Consider the following 14,569-nt stretch of genomic DNA (forward strand, 5'->3'; position numbering starts at 1 on the left):
GCAACATTTTCACCCCAACAAATGTTACATACCCTATCAGGAGACATCAGGGAACAGCGTGATATACTCTATACAACCATTCTATCACCCCTTTAAGAAGTATACCCAAAAAAACAAGGCAACTTATTTTGGAATAAAACAAAGACATCACAACTTTTTACAAAAGCTCCCCAAAATCAGACATTTTGGTCTCAAAGAAATGTCCAGGGTTAGCCGCTAAATGAGACCCTAAACCAGCCCCCCCCTCCATCATCACCAGCTGACACACTACGAGCAGGAACAAGTTGACTCGTACAGACACACTCTGGTACAGTGAGAGGACGTTTGTGTTGATGGATTTTAATTTGTCATTTGATCAGAATAAGGCAGAGCTGCGTCTCCATGATCCCAACATGGCCGCCACAGATACAACTCCAAGCTTATTATTACTACTCCGTGTTGAAATGAGCAGACGGCCATGAACACATTCTCTCACATTAAAAATAATGTGAAATAATGCTGACCCCCCAAAAATCATTTAAATCAGATTTCATACAAAATGGAAACATGAGAAATAAATAACCAATCAGAGCGGAGATACAGACTTCTCATGGACCAAACAGAGCCGAGCTACAGACTCATCGTGGACCAATCAGAGCGGCGATACAGACTCATCATGGACCACTCAGAGCGGAGATACAGACTCATCGTGGACCAATCAGAGCGGAGATACAGACTCATCATGGACCAATCAGACTCTAGATTGTGAGTAGTTTTTGGCGGTGAAGAAGGAATTGTGTTGCCCTGGTAACAGATGTGTTTACTATCACATGATGATGATCTGCTTCAGAAACAAACTATTTTACATCAGAAAAATTTACAAACTGTACAAACAATAATATTAATAACAATAATAGTTTCCACGCTCAGTAAAATGTTCGGATTCTGACGCCGTTGTCTTCTTTCTTCTGGAGGTCACGGCGCATCACATTCACCGGTCGGGGGGGTGGGGTGTGTGTGTGTGTGTGGGGGGGGGGGGGGGGGTCATGTGACCTCCATGGGTAGCGTGTTCTCTGCCCGTCCGTTCAGAAGTCTCTCCGACTCGTGAGAATCTCTGTTGGAAAATCAACAGAAAAAAACATCACTGATGACATCACTTCAGTTAGGACTCTACGTTAGGATGATAAATGAGGTCTAACTCTACGTTAGGATGATAAATGAGGTCTAACTCTACGTTAGGATGATAAATGAGGTCTAACTCTACGTTAGGATGATAAATGAGGTCTAACTCTACGTTAGGATGATAAATGAGGTCTGACTCTACGTTAGGATGATAAATGAGGTCTAACTCTACGTTAGGATGATAAATGAGGTCTGACTCTACGTTAGGATGATAAATGAGGTCTGACTCTACGTTAGGATGATAAATGAGGTCTGACTCTACGTTAGGATGATAAATGAGGTCTAACTCTACGTTAGGATGATAAATGAGGTCTGACTCTACGTTAGGATGATAAATGAGGTCTGACTCTACGTTAGGATGATAAATGAGGTCTAACTCTATGTTAGGATGATAAATGAGGTCTGACTCTATGTTAGGATGATAAATGAGGGCTGACTCTACGTTAGGATGATAAATGAGGGCTGACTCTACGTTAGGATGATAAATGAGGGCTGACTCTACGTTAGGATGATAAATGAGGGCTGACTCTACGTTAGGATGATAAATGAGGTCTAACTCTATGTTAGGATGATAAATGAGGGCTGACTCTATGTTAGGATGATAAATGAGGGCTGACTCTACGTTAGGATGATAAATGAGGGCTGACTCTACGTTAGGATGATAAATGAGGGCTGACTCTACATTAGGATGGTAAATGAGGTCTGACTTTACGTTAGGATGGTAAATGAGGTCTAACTCTATGTTAGGATGATAAATGAGGGCTGACTCCATGTTAGGATGATAAATGAGGGCTGACTCTACATTAGGATGGTAAATGAGGGCTGACTCTACGTTAGGATGATAAATGAGGGCTGACTCTACGTTAGGATGATAAATGAGGGCTGACACTACGTTAGGATGATAAATGAGGGCTGACTCTGTTAGGATGATAAATGAGGTCTGACTCTACGTTAGGATGATAAATGAGGGCTGACTCTACATTAGGATGATAAATGAGGTCTGACTCTACATTAGGATGATAAATGAGGGCTGACTCTACATTAGGATGATAAATGAGGGCTGACTCTATGTTAGGATGATAAATGAGGTCTGACTCTACGTTAGGATGATAAATGAGGGCTGACTCTATGTTAGGATGATAAATGAGGTCTGACTCTACGTTAGGATGATAAATGAGGTCCGACTCTATGTTAGGATGATAAATGAGGGCTGACTCTACGTTAGGATGATAAATGAGGGCTGACTCTACGTTAGGATGATAAATGAGGTCTGACTCTACGTTAGGATGATAAATGAGGGCTGACTCTACGACTTTAATGGAAACCTATCAACTCAATTCAGCGTCAGCGGTAATTTTCCTCTGTCTTCAAGGTTTGTTTTCATTTAATAATAATTGTGTGTGTGTGTGTGTGGTTGTGGGTGTCCAGGTGTGTGTGTTTCAGTGTGTGTTTGTGCGCATGTGTGTGTGCATACGTGCGTGTGTGTCTGTGTGTGTACCTGGCGGTGGCGGCAAGCTTTAAGGCAGACGTTGGAGGGGTGAAAGCTCGGTGGCGGTGGGCGGGGCTTCTGCTGACAGACGAAGAGGAAGAAGAGTACGGAGATCTGGAGGGACCTGAGGAGGAAGACTTCATCATCATCGTCATCGTCATCGTGTGTATGTATGCGTTGTTGTTGTTGTGTGTATAGTCTGACCTGGAGGACGGAGAACTCCGTTGGCTCCGTCCGGTTTGTTCTCTCCGTTCAGGCGACTGCTGATCACGGCCGAGGCTGCAAACTGAGCGCTGGCAGAGTCCAGAGGCTCGCTGCTGGACTACAGACACACGACAGACACATGATAAACCCTGCTGGACTACAGACACACAACAGACACATGATAAACCCTGCTGGACTACAGACACACAACGGACACATGGTAAACCCTGATGGACTACAGACACACAATAGACACATTATAACAGGCTGTGCTGTGTCAGGTGTTGTTTACCTGTGTGCTGTGTCGTTTACCTGTGTAAGGTGTCGTTTAACTGTGTAAGGTGTCGTTTAACTGTGTAAGGTGTCGTTTACCTGTGCTGTGTCGTTTACCTGTGCTGTGTCAGGTGTTGTTTACCTGTGTAAGGTGATGTTTACCTGTGCTGTGTCGTTTACCTGTGTAAGGTGATGTTTACCTGTGTAAGGTGATGTTTACCTGTGTCAGGTGTTGTTTACCTGTGTAAGGTGATGTTTACCTGTGCTGTGTTGTTTACCTGTGTAAAGTGATGTTTACCTGTGTAAGGTGATGTTTACCTGTGCTGTGTTGTTTACCTGTGTAAGGTGATGTTTACCTGTGCTGTGTCAGGTGTTGTTTACCTGTGTAAGGTGATGTTTACCTGTGCTGTGTTGTTTACCTGTGCTGTGTTGTTTACCTGTGTAAGGTGATGTTTACCTGTGCTGTGTCAGGTGTTGTTTACCTGTGTAAGGTGATGTTTACCTGTGCTGTGTTGTTTACCTGTGTAAGGTGATGTTTACCTGTGCTGTGTCGTTTACCTGTGTAAGGTGATGTTTACCTGTGCTGTGTCAGGTGTTGTTTACCTGTGTAAGGTGATGTTTACCTGTGTCAGGTGTTGTTTACCTGTGGCAGGTGTTGTTTACCTGTGGCAGGTGTTGTTTACCTGTGTAAGGTGTTGTTTACCTGTGTCAGGTGTTGTTTACCTGTGTAAGGTGATGTTTACCTGTGGCAGGTGTTGTTTACCTGTGTAAGGTGTTGTTTACCTGTGTCAGGTGTTGTTTACCTGTGGCAGGTGTTGTTTACCTGTGTAAGGTGTTGTTTACCTGTGGCAGGTGTTGTTTACCTGTGTAAGGTGTTGTTTACCTGTGTCAGGTGTTGTTTACCTGTGTAAGGGGATGTTTACCTGTGGCAGGTGTTGTTTACCTGTGTCAGGTGATGTTTACCTGTGTCAGGTGATGTTTACCTGTGCTGTGTGAGGTGAGCTGTTGTTCTGCAGATGTTCCAGCTGCTGTTTCTGCATCTGGAAGAGCTGCTGCTGATGACTGTGGTACTGCTCCTCTGTTATGCCCCCTACGTACACACACACACACACACACACACACACACACACACACACACACACACACACACACACACACACACACAGTTTAAACTGAATGTTTCTAATTCATCACAACGTTCATTTTAACTTGGTGGATTTAGAGGGAGGTTAGTAACTTGCCCGATGTCTTACCTAAGACATTGCTAGGAGACAGATGGAAAGACGGGGACCTGGTGGACCGGCTGTCCCCTTCCCTCTGGACATGGACCCGTTTGGGTCTGAAGCAGAACCTCCGCAGGGTCTGGATGCTGTTCACGACTTCAGTCAGGGAGGAGAAGCTGCTTCCTGGACTCAGAGAGCCCCTGAGGAGGGTCCTGCAGACTGGGTCTGTTAAAGAGTCCAGCTGCTGCAGGACTGGGTCCAGAGCTGAGGAGGTCCGGTCCAGAACCATCCTGATCACACCCACACCCGACCACACCCCCACACACACACACACACAGGCTTCAGCTACAGAAAAACCCTTCAATATTAAATATTATTATCGAGACAGACATATTTCAGGGTACCTCTGAGTATTAAATATTATATCAGAACAGGGTACCTGCCCCCTCGTCCTATCCGGCGGCGGCTCAGTCCCGTCCAATGAGGACGCCGCGCGAGTTCAGCCAGAGAGTGGCGGAGACACTGAGGGACGAGATCAACTCCACCCGTCTGCTCCATACGAGGCTGAGGAAACAAACGCACACACAGTTACACAGCTATCATTGTTAATTTAATTTACGTTAAAATTCAAACTCAGAACGCCGTCTGTCTCTCTGACACTATAAATAAAGTTATCCGTTTTAAACTCACAGACAAATATTGACATCCATCTTTTCTCCTGAAGACAAAAGCTCCATCAGGATGATTTTCTTCATCGGGGGAAGACGGCGGAGACTGAAGAGACACTCAGATTACTTCATTATAATCAGATTACCTCATTATATCAGATTACTTCATTATATCAGTTTACTTCATTATAAATCGGATTACTAAATTATATCAGATATCAACCCAGAATATCCAGATCCCCCCCAACCCCCCCCAGAGTATAGAGGCGCTCTGACCAGCGGCGGTGGCGTCTCATCCTCTCCAGAGCTGTGGAAGTCGTACTGTTTGATGTTGGCCATGTTGACGGTGAAGACAGCAGGGGGGCGGCCAGGATGTCTCTGGGGAGGACACTTCCTGTCCCGCCTCACGTTCTTCTTCTTTGGTCTGATTGGGTCAAAGGGAAGCTCGTCTCGGACGCACTGTGGCTTCTTCTGCAACAGACACATACACACTTCATTCATATAAAAGATAATGGAACAGTGACTACAAATGGTAGTTGTAGTCGTTCATGGCACTGCAGGGTGTTACAGGGCACTGCAGGGTGTTACAGGGCACTGCAGGGTGTTACAGGGGACAGCAGGGCGTTACAGGGGACAGCAGGGCGTCACAGGGGACAGCAGGGCGTCACAGGGGACAGCAGGGTGTCAGGGGGACAGCAGGTGTTACAAGGGACAGCAGGGTGTTACAGGGGACAGCAGGGCGTCACAGGGCACAGCAGGGCGTCACAGGGACAGCAGGGTGTTACAGGGGACAGCAGGGTGTTACAGGGGACAGCAGGGGTACAGGGGACAGCAGGGCGTCACAGGGACAGCAGGGTGTTACAGGGGACAGCAGGGTGTTACAGGGGACAGCAGGGTGTTACAGGGCACAGCAGGGCGTCACAGGGGACAGCAGGGCGTCACAGGGGACAGCAGGGTGTTACAGGGGACAGCAGGGTGTTACAGGGGACAGCAGGGCGTCACAGGGCACAGCAGGGCGTCACAGGGGACAGCAGGGTGTTACAGGGGACAGCAGGGTGTTACAGGGACAGCAGGGTGTCACAGGGGACAGCAGGGCGTCACAGGGGACAGCAGGGTGTTACAGGGGACAGCAGGGCGTCACAGGGGACAGCAGGGTGTTACAGGGGACAGCAGGGTGTTACAGGGGACAGCAGGGCGTCACAGGGCACAGCAGGGCGTCACAGGGGACAGCAGGGCGTTAAAGGGCACTGTGCCATGGGTGTAACAGACACAGCAGGGCGTTAAAGGGCACAGCAGGGGTGTTGCCATGGGCGTTACAGGACACAACAGGGCGTCATAGGGTGTTACAGGGCACAGCAGGGCGTTACAGAGCACAGCATGCCTGATTTCACCGACCGGATAGCTTTAGAACGATCACTAAGGAAATAAAGAACATTTTAAAACAGAAATCTGAATTTCTAATTCACAGAACAAGATCCAGATCTAGACATTCCCGCTATTAAATCCTCAGATGGTAAAGAAGAGCTTTCAGAAATTTTATTCCAATCTGTATGAATCTGAGGTCACGGTGGATAAATCCCACTGTGACAGCTGGTTGAATCAGCTTGATTTGCCTCAGTTATCAGCAGAGGAATCAGTTAGCTTAAACAAATGAATAACTATTGAAGAATTGAGATGACAGTACAGAATAGACCAAAAGGATAATCACCAGGCTGTGATGTATGTGACTTTTTTGAGAACAGTTGGGCCCTTTCCTTCTTGACATGATTAACTTCTCTATTGAACCTCTACCCGATCCTCATTGGAACTCCAGACCCTCTACCCAATCCTCATTGGAACTACAGAACCTCTACCCGATCCTCATTAGAACTCCAGATCCGCTACCCGATCCTCATGGGAACTACAGATCCTCTACCCGATCCTCATTGGAACTACAGATCCTCTACCCAATCTGGTTATAGGGCAGAGAGCTGCTAAGCTAATACAGAAGCGCTGTTCACCTTGTTAAGAGTGTAAAGGATTTGGGAAAGATTATGTTAAGTTACTAAAAGTTCTCTAGTGTTGCTTGGAGGGCCTTGCTCAAGGGCACTTCAGTTACATTAAAAGAGTAAGACACAGATTATATAATAAAGATAATGAAGCGGCAGTACCTTGATGTTGACGTCACTGTTGTGTCGGCTGCTGCTGTTCAGAGCAGACGGGCTGCAGTACGCTGATTTCTCCAGCAGAGGGAGAGAAACCTCTCTCAGAGTGTCTCCGCTGAAATCTTCCATCTGATACCTGAAGAAACATCCACATATCAGACATTAAACTATCATCTGATACCTGAAGAAACATCCACATATCAGACATTATACTATCATCTGATACCTGAAGAAACATCCACATATCAGACATTAAACTATCATCTGATACCTGAAGAAACATCCACATATCAGACATGAAACTATCATCTGATACCTGAAGAAACATCCACATATCAGACATTATACTACCATCTGATACCTGAAGAAACATCCACATATCAGACATTATACTACCATCTGATACCTGAAGAAACATCCACCCTTAACGCCCCCATCCAACCTAACGTAAAAACCGAGAACCGAATGGAGCCGTGACCTTAGAAGAGGAAATGTGACGGAGGATTTGGAGAATGGTGACAGCCCAAAGTGTAGATTACAGGGAAGTCTAAGCAATCAGAGATTCTTTTAACTGAAGACGTCCCCAGAAACAAACTGATTAAAATCCATTAAAATGAGCTTTACATTTCAATTGTTCAAATCAAAAGTACAATCAGTGATTCTCTGTTTCAGTCCGAGCATGTCTACTAAACAAAATACTAAAATAAAAATATAATATAATATAACCACAGGCTGTTTTTCCACCGCTACGTTATGGTTTAGAAAGGAAAATCTTACTTAATCTACATTTCTCTCTCTCATTCCCCCTGCTCTGGCGTTTCCCCCCTCTCATTCCCCCTGCTCTGGCGTTTCCCCCCTCCATTCCCCTGCTCTGGTGTTTCCCCCCCTCTCATTCCCCCTGATCTGGCGTTTCCCCCCTCTCATTCCCCCTGCTCTGGCGTTTGCCCCCTCTCATTCCCCCTGCTCTGGCGTTTCTCCCTCTCATTCCCCCTGATCTGGCATTTCCCCCCTCTCATTCCCCCTGCTCTGGCGTTTCTCCCTCTCATTCCCCCTGCTCCCCCCCTCACCTCCTCTCCACCAGCTGCAGGGTGAGGTGGAGCAGCTCTCTCTTGGACTTCTCTCTCCTCTTGACCATCTCCAGGATGTCGACCGTTCGGCTGAACTCTCTCCTCAGCCGCAGCATCTTCTCGTACGACGCCTCGTCGTTCTTACGGTTCTGAAAACACACAGCAGGTATTAATCTGGACAAGTAGAGATATATGGACAACGATATATGAGGCTGGACACGAAGAGATATTACATGGACAACGATCTAGGGCTGGACACGAAGAGATGTTACATGGACAACAATATAGGAGGCTGGACACGAAGAGACATTACATGGACAACGATATAGGAAGCTGGACACGAAGAGACATTACATGGACAACGATCTAGGGCTGGACACGTAGAGATATTACATGGACAACAATATCGGAGGCTGGACACATAGAGATATTACATGGACAACGATCTAGGGCTGGACACAAAGAGACATTACATGGACAACGATATAGGAAGCTGGACACGAAGAGATATTACATCGACAACGATATAGGGCTGGACACGTAGAGATATTACATGGACAACAATATCGGAGGCTGGACACGAAGAGACATTACATGGACAACGATCTAGGACTGGACACGAAGAGATATTACATGGACAACAATATAGGAGGCTGGACACAAAGAGATATTACATGGACAACGATCTAGGACTGGACACGAAGAGATATTACATGGACAACAATATAGGAGGCTGGACACGAAGAGATATTACATGGACAACAATATAGGGCTGGACATGTAGAGATATTACATGGACAACAATATAGGAGGCTGGACACGAAGAGACATTACATGGACAACGATATAGGAGGCTGGACACGAAGAGACATTACATGGACAACGATATAGGAGGCTGGACACGAAGAGATTTTACATGGACAACGATATGGGGCTGGACACGTCCAGATATAGAACCCAACGAGACACTAAAGAGGACAGTTGGGGTGGCAGTAGCTCAGTCCGTAGGGAGTTGGGTTGGGTACCGGAGGGTCACTGGTTCAAGTCCCTGTATGGACCAAAAAGTAAGGAGTGTGGATTGGTGCCTGGAGAGATGCCACTTCACCTCCTGGGCACTGCCAGGTGCTGTTGAGCAAGGCACCGTACCCCCCCACCCGCTCAGGGCGCTGGTTCGGCTGGCAGCCCACTCACTCTGACATCTCTCCATTATTGCGTGTATAGATCCTGAGCGCGCGCGTGTGCGGTGTGTGTGTGTGTGTGTGTGTGTGTATAAACTAACCAAGTGTGGACACCGAGTGTAAATTATAATTTCCCCATAGGGGATCAATAAACAGATTAAAATTAAAAACCTTCCTGGTCTGCATCTTCTCCGTCCTGCGCCTGAAGGCCACGTAGGCGTCGCTGTTGGTGGATCCGTCTCTCCTCTCCGGCTTGATGTGAGGAATCAGGGACGGACCTCGCCAGTTCTTCCTCTTCCTCACCCAGTAATCATAGGCCGCCTTCAGCAGGTAGTCATCCTCATTCAGCAGCAGCTTGGCCTCCGCCACAGACAAGAGCTGAGGACAAGACTCATGTATTTATATATACACACACACACACACACACACACACACACACACACACACACAGTATACAGTGGTGTTCGAAAGTTTGGGCACCCCTGGTAAAAATTTGTATTAATGTGCATAAAGAAGCCAAGAAAAGATGGAAACATCTCCAAAAGGCATCAAATGACAAATTAGACATTCATATTATATGTCACAAAAAGTTAGATTTTATTTAATCATTTACACTTTAAAAATAACAGAAGACATAAAAATGGCGTCTGCAAAAGTTTGGGCCCCCTGCAGAGTCAGGCTTAATCTCATTTCTCTGTCGTACCCCTACCCCTTACCCGTGTTTTTGCGTGTTCACACGGGACCTGATGCTGTCCCATTTCTCTTTTAGAACGAGGGGTAGGGCCAAGACCAAGGGGTGTTTACCCCTTGAAACCACATGAGGACGCAAGCTGACTTGTAAACAAGGGCTATTGTACAGCAGCAACAATGGCTGCCGCATCGACCTGAGACCCAGAAATGGAAGTATGTTCGGCTTAAATAACTGATTTAAAAGTTACGACAGTCTTGTTTTGTGGTCTATGCAGTCCTGTACATATATACTGCAACCATGTTCCTAACTGAAACTTAAAAAAAAAAAAAAAAAAAAATCGCTAGCTTGCACTAACGCTAATCGCTAACGTTGATTTGAACAACAGTCCCGCATTTCTCTGCCTTGAATGGACTGTACACATCGCATGGACCATGATTTCTAAGTGGGAGAACTTGTAAAATAGCAGGGTGTTCAAATACTTATTTTCCTCACTGTGTGTGTGTGTGTGTGTGTGTGTGTGTGTGTGTGTGTGTGTCTGTGTGTCTGTGTGTGTGTGTGTGTGTGTCTGTGTCTGTGTGTTACCTGGTGCGTGCTGGCCTTCTCCAGACGGTCCACCATGATCTCAAACTGCAGTGGTCTGATCTCCGTCTTCCTCTTCAGTCTGTTCAGCAGCATCTCGTCCTCCGAGTCCATGTCATAGTCCGGCTGCTCCACATCGACACCCAGAGCTGCAGAAACACACAGTTACTGAGGAGCCTGAACACACCACACCCAGAGCTGCAGAAACAGTTACTGAGGAGCCTGAACACACCACACCCAGAGCTGCAGAAACAGTTACTGAGGAGCCTGAACATACCACACCCAGAGCTGCAGAAACACAGATATTGAGGAGCCTGAACACACCACACCCAGAGCTGCAGAAACACAGAGATACTGAGGAGCCTGAACACACCACACCCAGAGCTGCAGAAACCCACAGTTACTGAGGAGCCTGGACACACCACACCCAGAGCTGCAGAAACCCACAGTTACTGAGGAGCCTGGACACACCACACCCAGAGCTGCAGATACACAGTTACTGAGGAGCCTGAACATACCACACCCAGAGCTGCAGATACAGTTACTGAGGAGCCTGAACACACCACACCCAGACCTGCAGAAACACAGAGATACTGAGGAGCCTGAACACACCACACCCAGAGCTGCAGACACACAGAGTTACTGAGGAGTCTGAACACACCACACCCAGACCTGCAGAAAGACAGTTACTGAGGAGCCTGAACACATCACACCCAGAGCTACAGAAACACAGTTATTGAGGAGCCTGAACACACCACACCCAGAGCTGCAGATACAGTTACTGAGGACCTGACCACACCACACCCAGAGCTGCAGAAACACAGAGATAATGAGGAGCCTGAACACACCACACCAGAGCTGCAGAAACACAGAGATACTGAGGAGCCTGAACACACCACACCCAGAGCTGCAGAAACACAGTTACTGAGGAGCCTGAACACACCACACCCAGAGCTGCAGAAACACAGTTACTGTGGCGCCTGAACACACCACACCCAGAGCTGCAGAAACACAGAGATACTGAGGAGCCTGAACACACCACACCCAGAGCTGCAGAAACAGTTACTGTGGAGCCTGAACACACCACACCCAGAGCTGCAGAAACACAGAGTTACTGAGGAGCCTGAACACACCACACCCAGACCTGCAGAAAGACAGTTACTGAGGAGCCTTACACACCACACCCAGACCTGCAGAAAGACACAGTTACTGAGGAGCCTGAACACACCACACCCAGACCTGCAGAAAGACAGTTACTGAGGAGCCTTAACACACCACACCCAGACCTGCAGAAAGACACAGTTACTGAGGAGCCTGTACGCACCACAACTAGAGCTTCAGATACACAGAGATACTGAGGAGCCTGAACACACCACACCCAGAACTGCAGAAACAGAGGAGCGCCAGTGTTGTGTGTGTGTGTGTGTGTGTGTGTGTGTGTGGTGTGTGTGTGTGTGTGTGTGTGTGTGTGCGCGTCAGACTCTGACGTGCAGACAGAGGATCAGGACTAAGTAACTACATTTTTACCAGAACAAACAACCCTTGCCATGTGGCAGATGCCCTCTGAGACCTCCCCTCTGTTAACAGAGGGTGAGGGGTGGGTCTCAGAGGGGAGGGCTCAGCGTTAGTTACCAGTTTCCTCCTAATATTAATAATACTGTAATGTGTTGGAGCCTGAACACCCCACACCCAGAGCTGTAGCTACAGAGGAGCGTCAGTATGTGTGTGTTAATATTAATAATATTGTAATGTGTTGGAGCCTGACTTACGCTGAATGTGGATCAGCTGTTTGGGGACGCTGACCTCTCCTCGGTACAGACGGTCGTAGTATGTGGTGTTGCTCTCGGCTTCAGGGACGGGGATCACCATGTTCTCCTTCTTCTCCCTGAACACCTGCTGGGCCGACATCACCCTCTGCAGGTGGTGCTCCTGAAACACACACACACACACACACACACAAACAGAGATGTGGTGATTGAGTGAAGGAAGATTCATGTCCAGAGAGAGAGAAGAGACAGAGGGACGGAGGAGTCAGCTAACCTCTAACCCTAACCCCTGACCCTAACCCCTGGCCACTAACCAGGGACCCTAAACCCTGACCCTGACCTCTGACCCTAACCCCCGACCCCTAACCCTAACCACGAACCCTAACCCATGACCTCTAACCTCTGACCCTAACCCCTGACCTCTAACCCTAACCCCAGACCCAACCCAGCTGTAGGCGTGGAACGGTTCAGGTATCCTTATTGAACCCAAACGGTGCGAGCGGCACATGAATGTACACGGAGAAAACACGGTGTGAAAATGAATAAAACTGTGAAAATGAACTAATGGAACAAGGACTACTGTTAGATAGACAGGTTCTGCAAGGACACTTGATCTGGCCCCCCAGAGGGACACAGGGACCGGTCTCTGTTACATGACTGGCCCCCGTAGAGGGACACGGGGAACGGTCTCTGTTACATGACTGGCCCCCGCAGAGGGACACGGGGACCGGTCTCTGTTCCATGACTGGTCCGTTTGTCTGTCTGTCTCTCCATCTGTCTGAACCAGCCTGCTGTTGTTGTTGTGATTTATCAAACAGTTCCAGCCCCTCCCTGATTTACAGACAATTATTAACGCTCTTTAGATACCTGACGATCATCAGAGGGAGGACAGTAAACACACACACACACAACACACAACACACACACACCACACACATATATATATACAGCATGTATAATCAGCAATTATGTTCCCTTGCAAGCGTCCTGAGTTGCCATGGGAACTACGTACAAACTTCAACGTCACCGCTCATTGGAGCTACGCTAAGCGGGCACTGTACGTGATGAGTACGCAAAGTGCGCACATTCATGTGTCCTGCAGTAGGACAGAGCTAGGTACGCTACCAGTGCTAACTGCTGAGAGCCAACAGCAAGACTGTAGATCGAAACATGTCCCGAACAGGGCTAACAGCTAACAGCTGGCAGCTAACTGCTAACAGCCAGACTGAAGATTAAAACATGTCCCTACCAGGGCTAACAGCTAACTGCTAACAGAGCTAACACCCAGACTGTAGATTAAAACATGTCCCGACCAGGGCTAACGGCTAACAGCTAACTGCTAACAGCTAACAGAGCTAACAGCCAGACTGTAGATTAAAACATGTCCCTACCAGCTCCTCTTCTTTCTCCATCCCGGTGGGCATCTGCGGGACGGTCCGGTTAATAGACACGCAGTCGGTCCGGTCCGGCAGCTCCCGGTCCCGGTACACCGGGAGCGGTTTGGCGGCGTCTAGCGCTCGCGCCCGAAACGAGAGTTTACTCATTGTTTGCGCCAAATCCGCAAGGACCCGAGGGAACAAACCGCCGCAGCACGCTCAGCGGGGCCCGCGGCTCCGGGGGGAAGGGGGCATCAGTCAGCGGGGTTAACGGGCCGGTCCTCCGGGCTGCGCGGCTCCCTATACCGGGGAAAACATGGCGGACATGTCCACACCAGCGGCAGAGCTATCCCAGCAGCCACCGCGGCACAACGACACGGGAAGGTGCGCGCGCAGCTGCTCAAGGCAACACTTACAAGTGTCAAGAATACACTAGTTATACAAAAGTAATTATAATAATAATAATAACAACACTTTGTGTTTGGTGTGTATATCAGAGGAATGGGAACATCCTGGGCTGTTTAGACTTCCCACCACATCTTCTCATCCTGCTTACCTTTAGTTCCCATAGCAACCAGCCTCTGACAGCCATGATGACGTATCCTGTGGTTGGTCCATTAGTCAGAGATGGGTGTCGTGTTTGAGATGAAATACTTCATAATATAATAATAATAATAATAAATATGTATTATTATATATATATTCTAAGTTCTAATGTTCTAAAGTTCTAAAGTTCTAAGTTCTAATGTT

The 14,569-nt window shown here is 47.7% G+C and overlaps 1 protein-coding gene across 3 annotated transcripts; it reads right to left on the reverse strand.

Annotated features, from left to right (window-relative positions):
* Positions 1-779: 779 nt before the first annotated feature.
* epc2 (enhancer of polycomb homolog 2 (Drosophila)) lies at positions 780-14,191 on the reverse strand. 3 transcript variants are annotated; one of them, XM_032510116.1, is made up of 14 exons: positions 13,835-14,191; positions 12,447-12,606; positions 10,681-10,826; positions 9,579-9,785; positions 8,230-8,378; positions 7,169-7,298; positions 5,295-5,489; positions 5,041-5,124; positions 4,790-4,914; positions 4,382-4,640; positions 4,111-4,221; positions 2,855-2,960; positions 2,660-2,774; positions 780-1,093 (listed from the first exon to the last, which is right to left on the reverse strand). In XM_032510116.1, exons 1-14 carry the CDS (start codon positions 13,985-13,987, stop codon positions 1,024-1,026), a joined length of 2,010 nt encoding a protein of 669 aa, XP_032366007.1. In that variant the 5' UTR covers positions 13,988-14,191; the 3' UTR covers positions 780-1,023. The 3 variants fall into 3 exon arrangements, with proteins under 3 accessions (XP_032366007.1, XP_032366005.1, XP_032366006.1); XM_032510114.1 differs by having other exon boundaries at positions 2,855-2,972; XM_032510115.1 differs by having other exon boundaries at positions 2,855-2,972; positions 4,111-4,217; positions 4,381-4,640; positions 13,835-14,190.
* Between the last annotated feature and the right edge of the window lie 378 nt (positions 14,192-14,569).

The sequence above is a fragment of the Etheostoma spectabile genome, unplaced genomic scaffold, assembly GCF_008692095.1.
Source record: "Etheostoma spectabile isolate EspeVRDwgs_2016 unplaced genomic scaffold, UIUC_Espe_1.0 scaffold00019320, whole genome shotgun sequence".
Lineage (NCBI taxonomy): Eukaryota > Metazoa > Chordata > Actinopteri > Perciformes > Percidae > Etheostoma > Etheostoma spectabile.

Bases quoted from the DNA above. Each gene is read 5' to 3' on its own strand.
- epc2 (XM_032510114.1), bottom strand. From the start codon at position 13,987: ATGAGTAAACTCTCGTTTCGGGCGCGAGCGCTAGACGCCGCCAAACCG. The intron at 8,379-9,578 runs GTTTTTAATTTT...GTGTGTTTTCAG, and splicing joins AGAAGATGCAGACCAGGAAG to AACCGTAAGAACGACGAGGC. The intron at 1,094-2,659 runs GTACACACACAG...ATTTTCCAACAG, and splicing joins AAGCTTGCCGCCACCGCCAG to AGATTCTCACGAGTCGGAGA.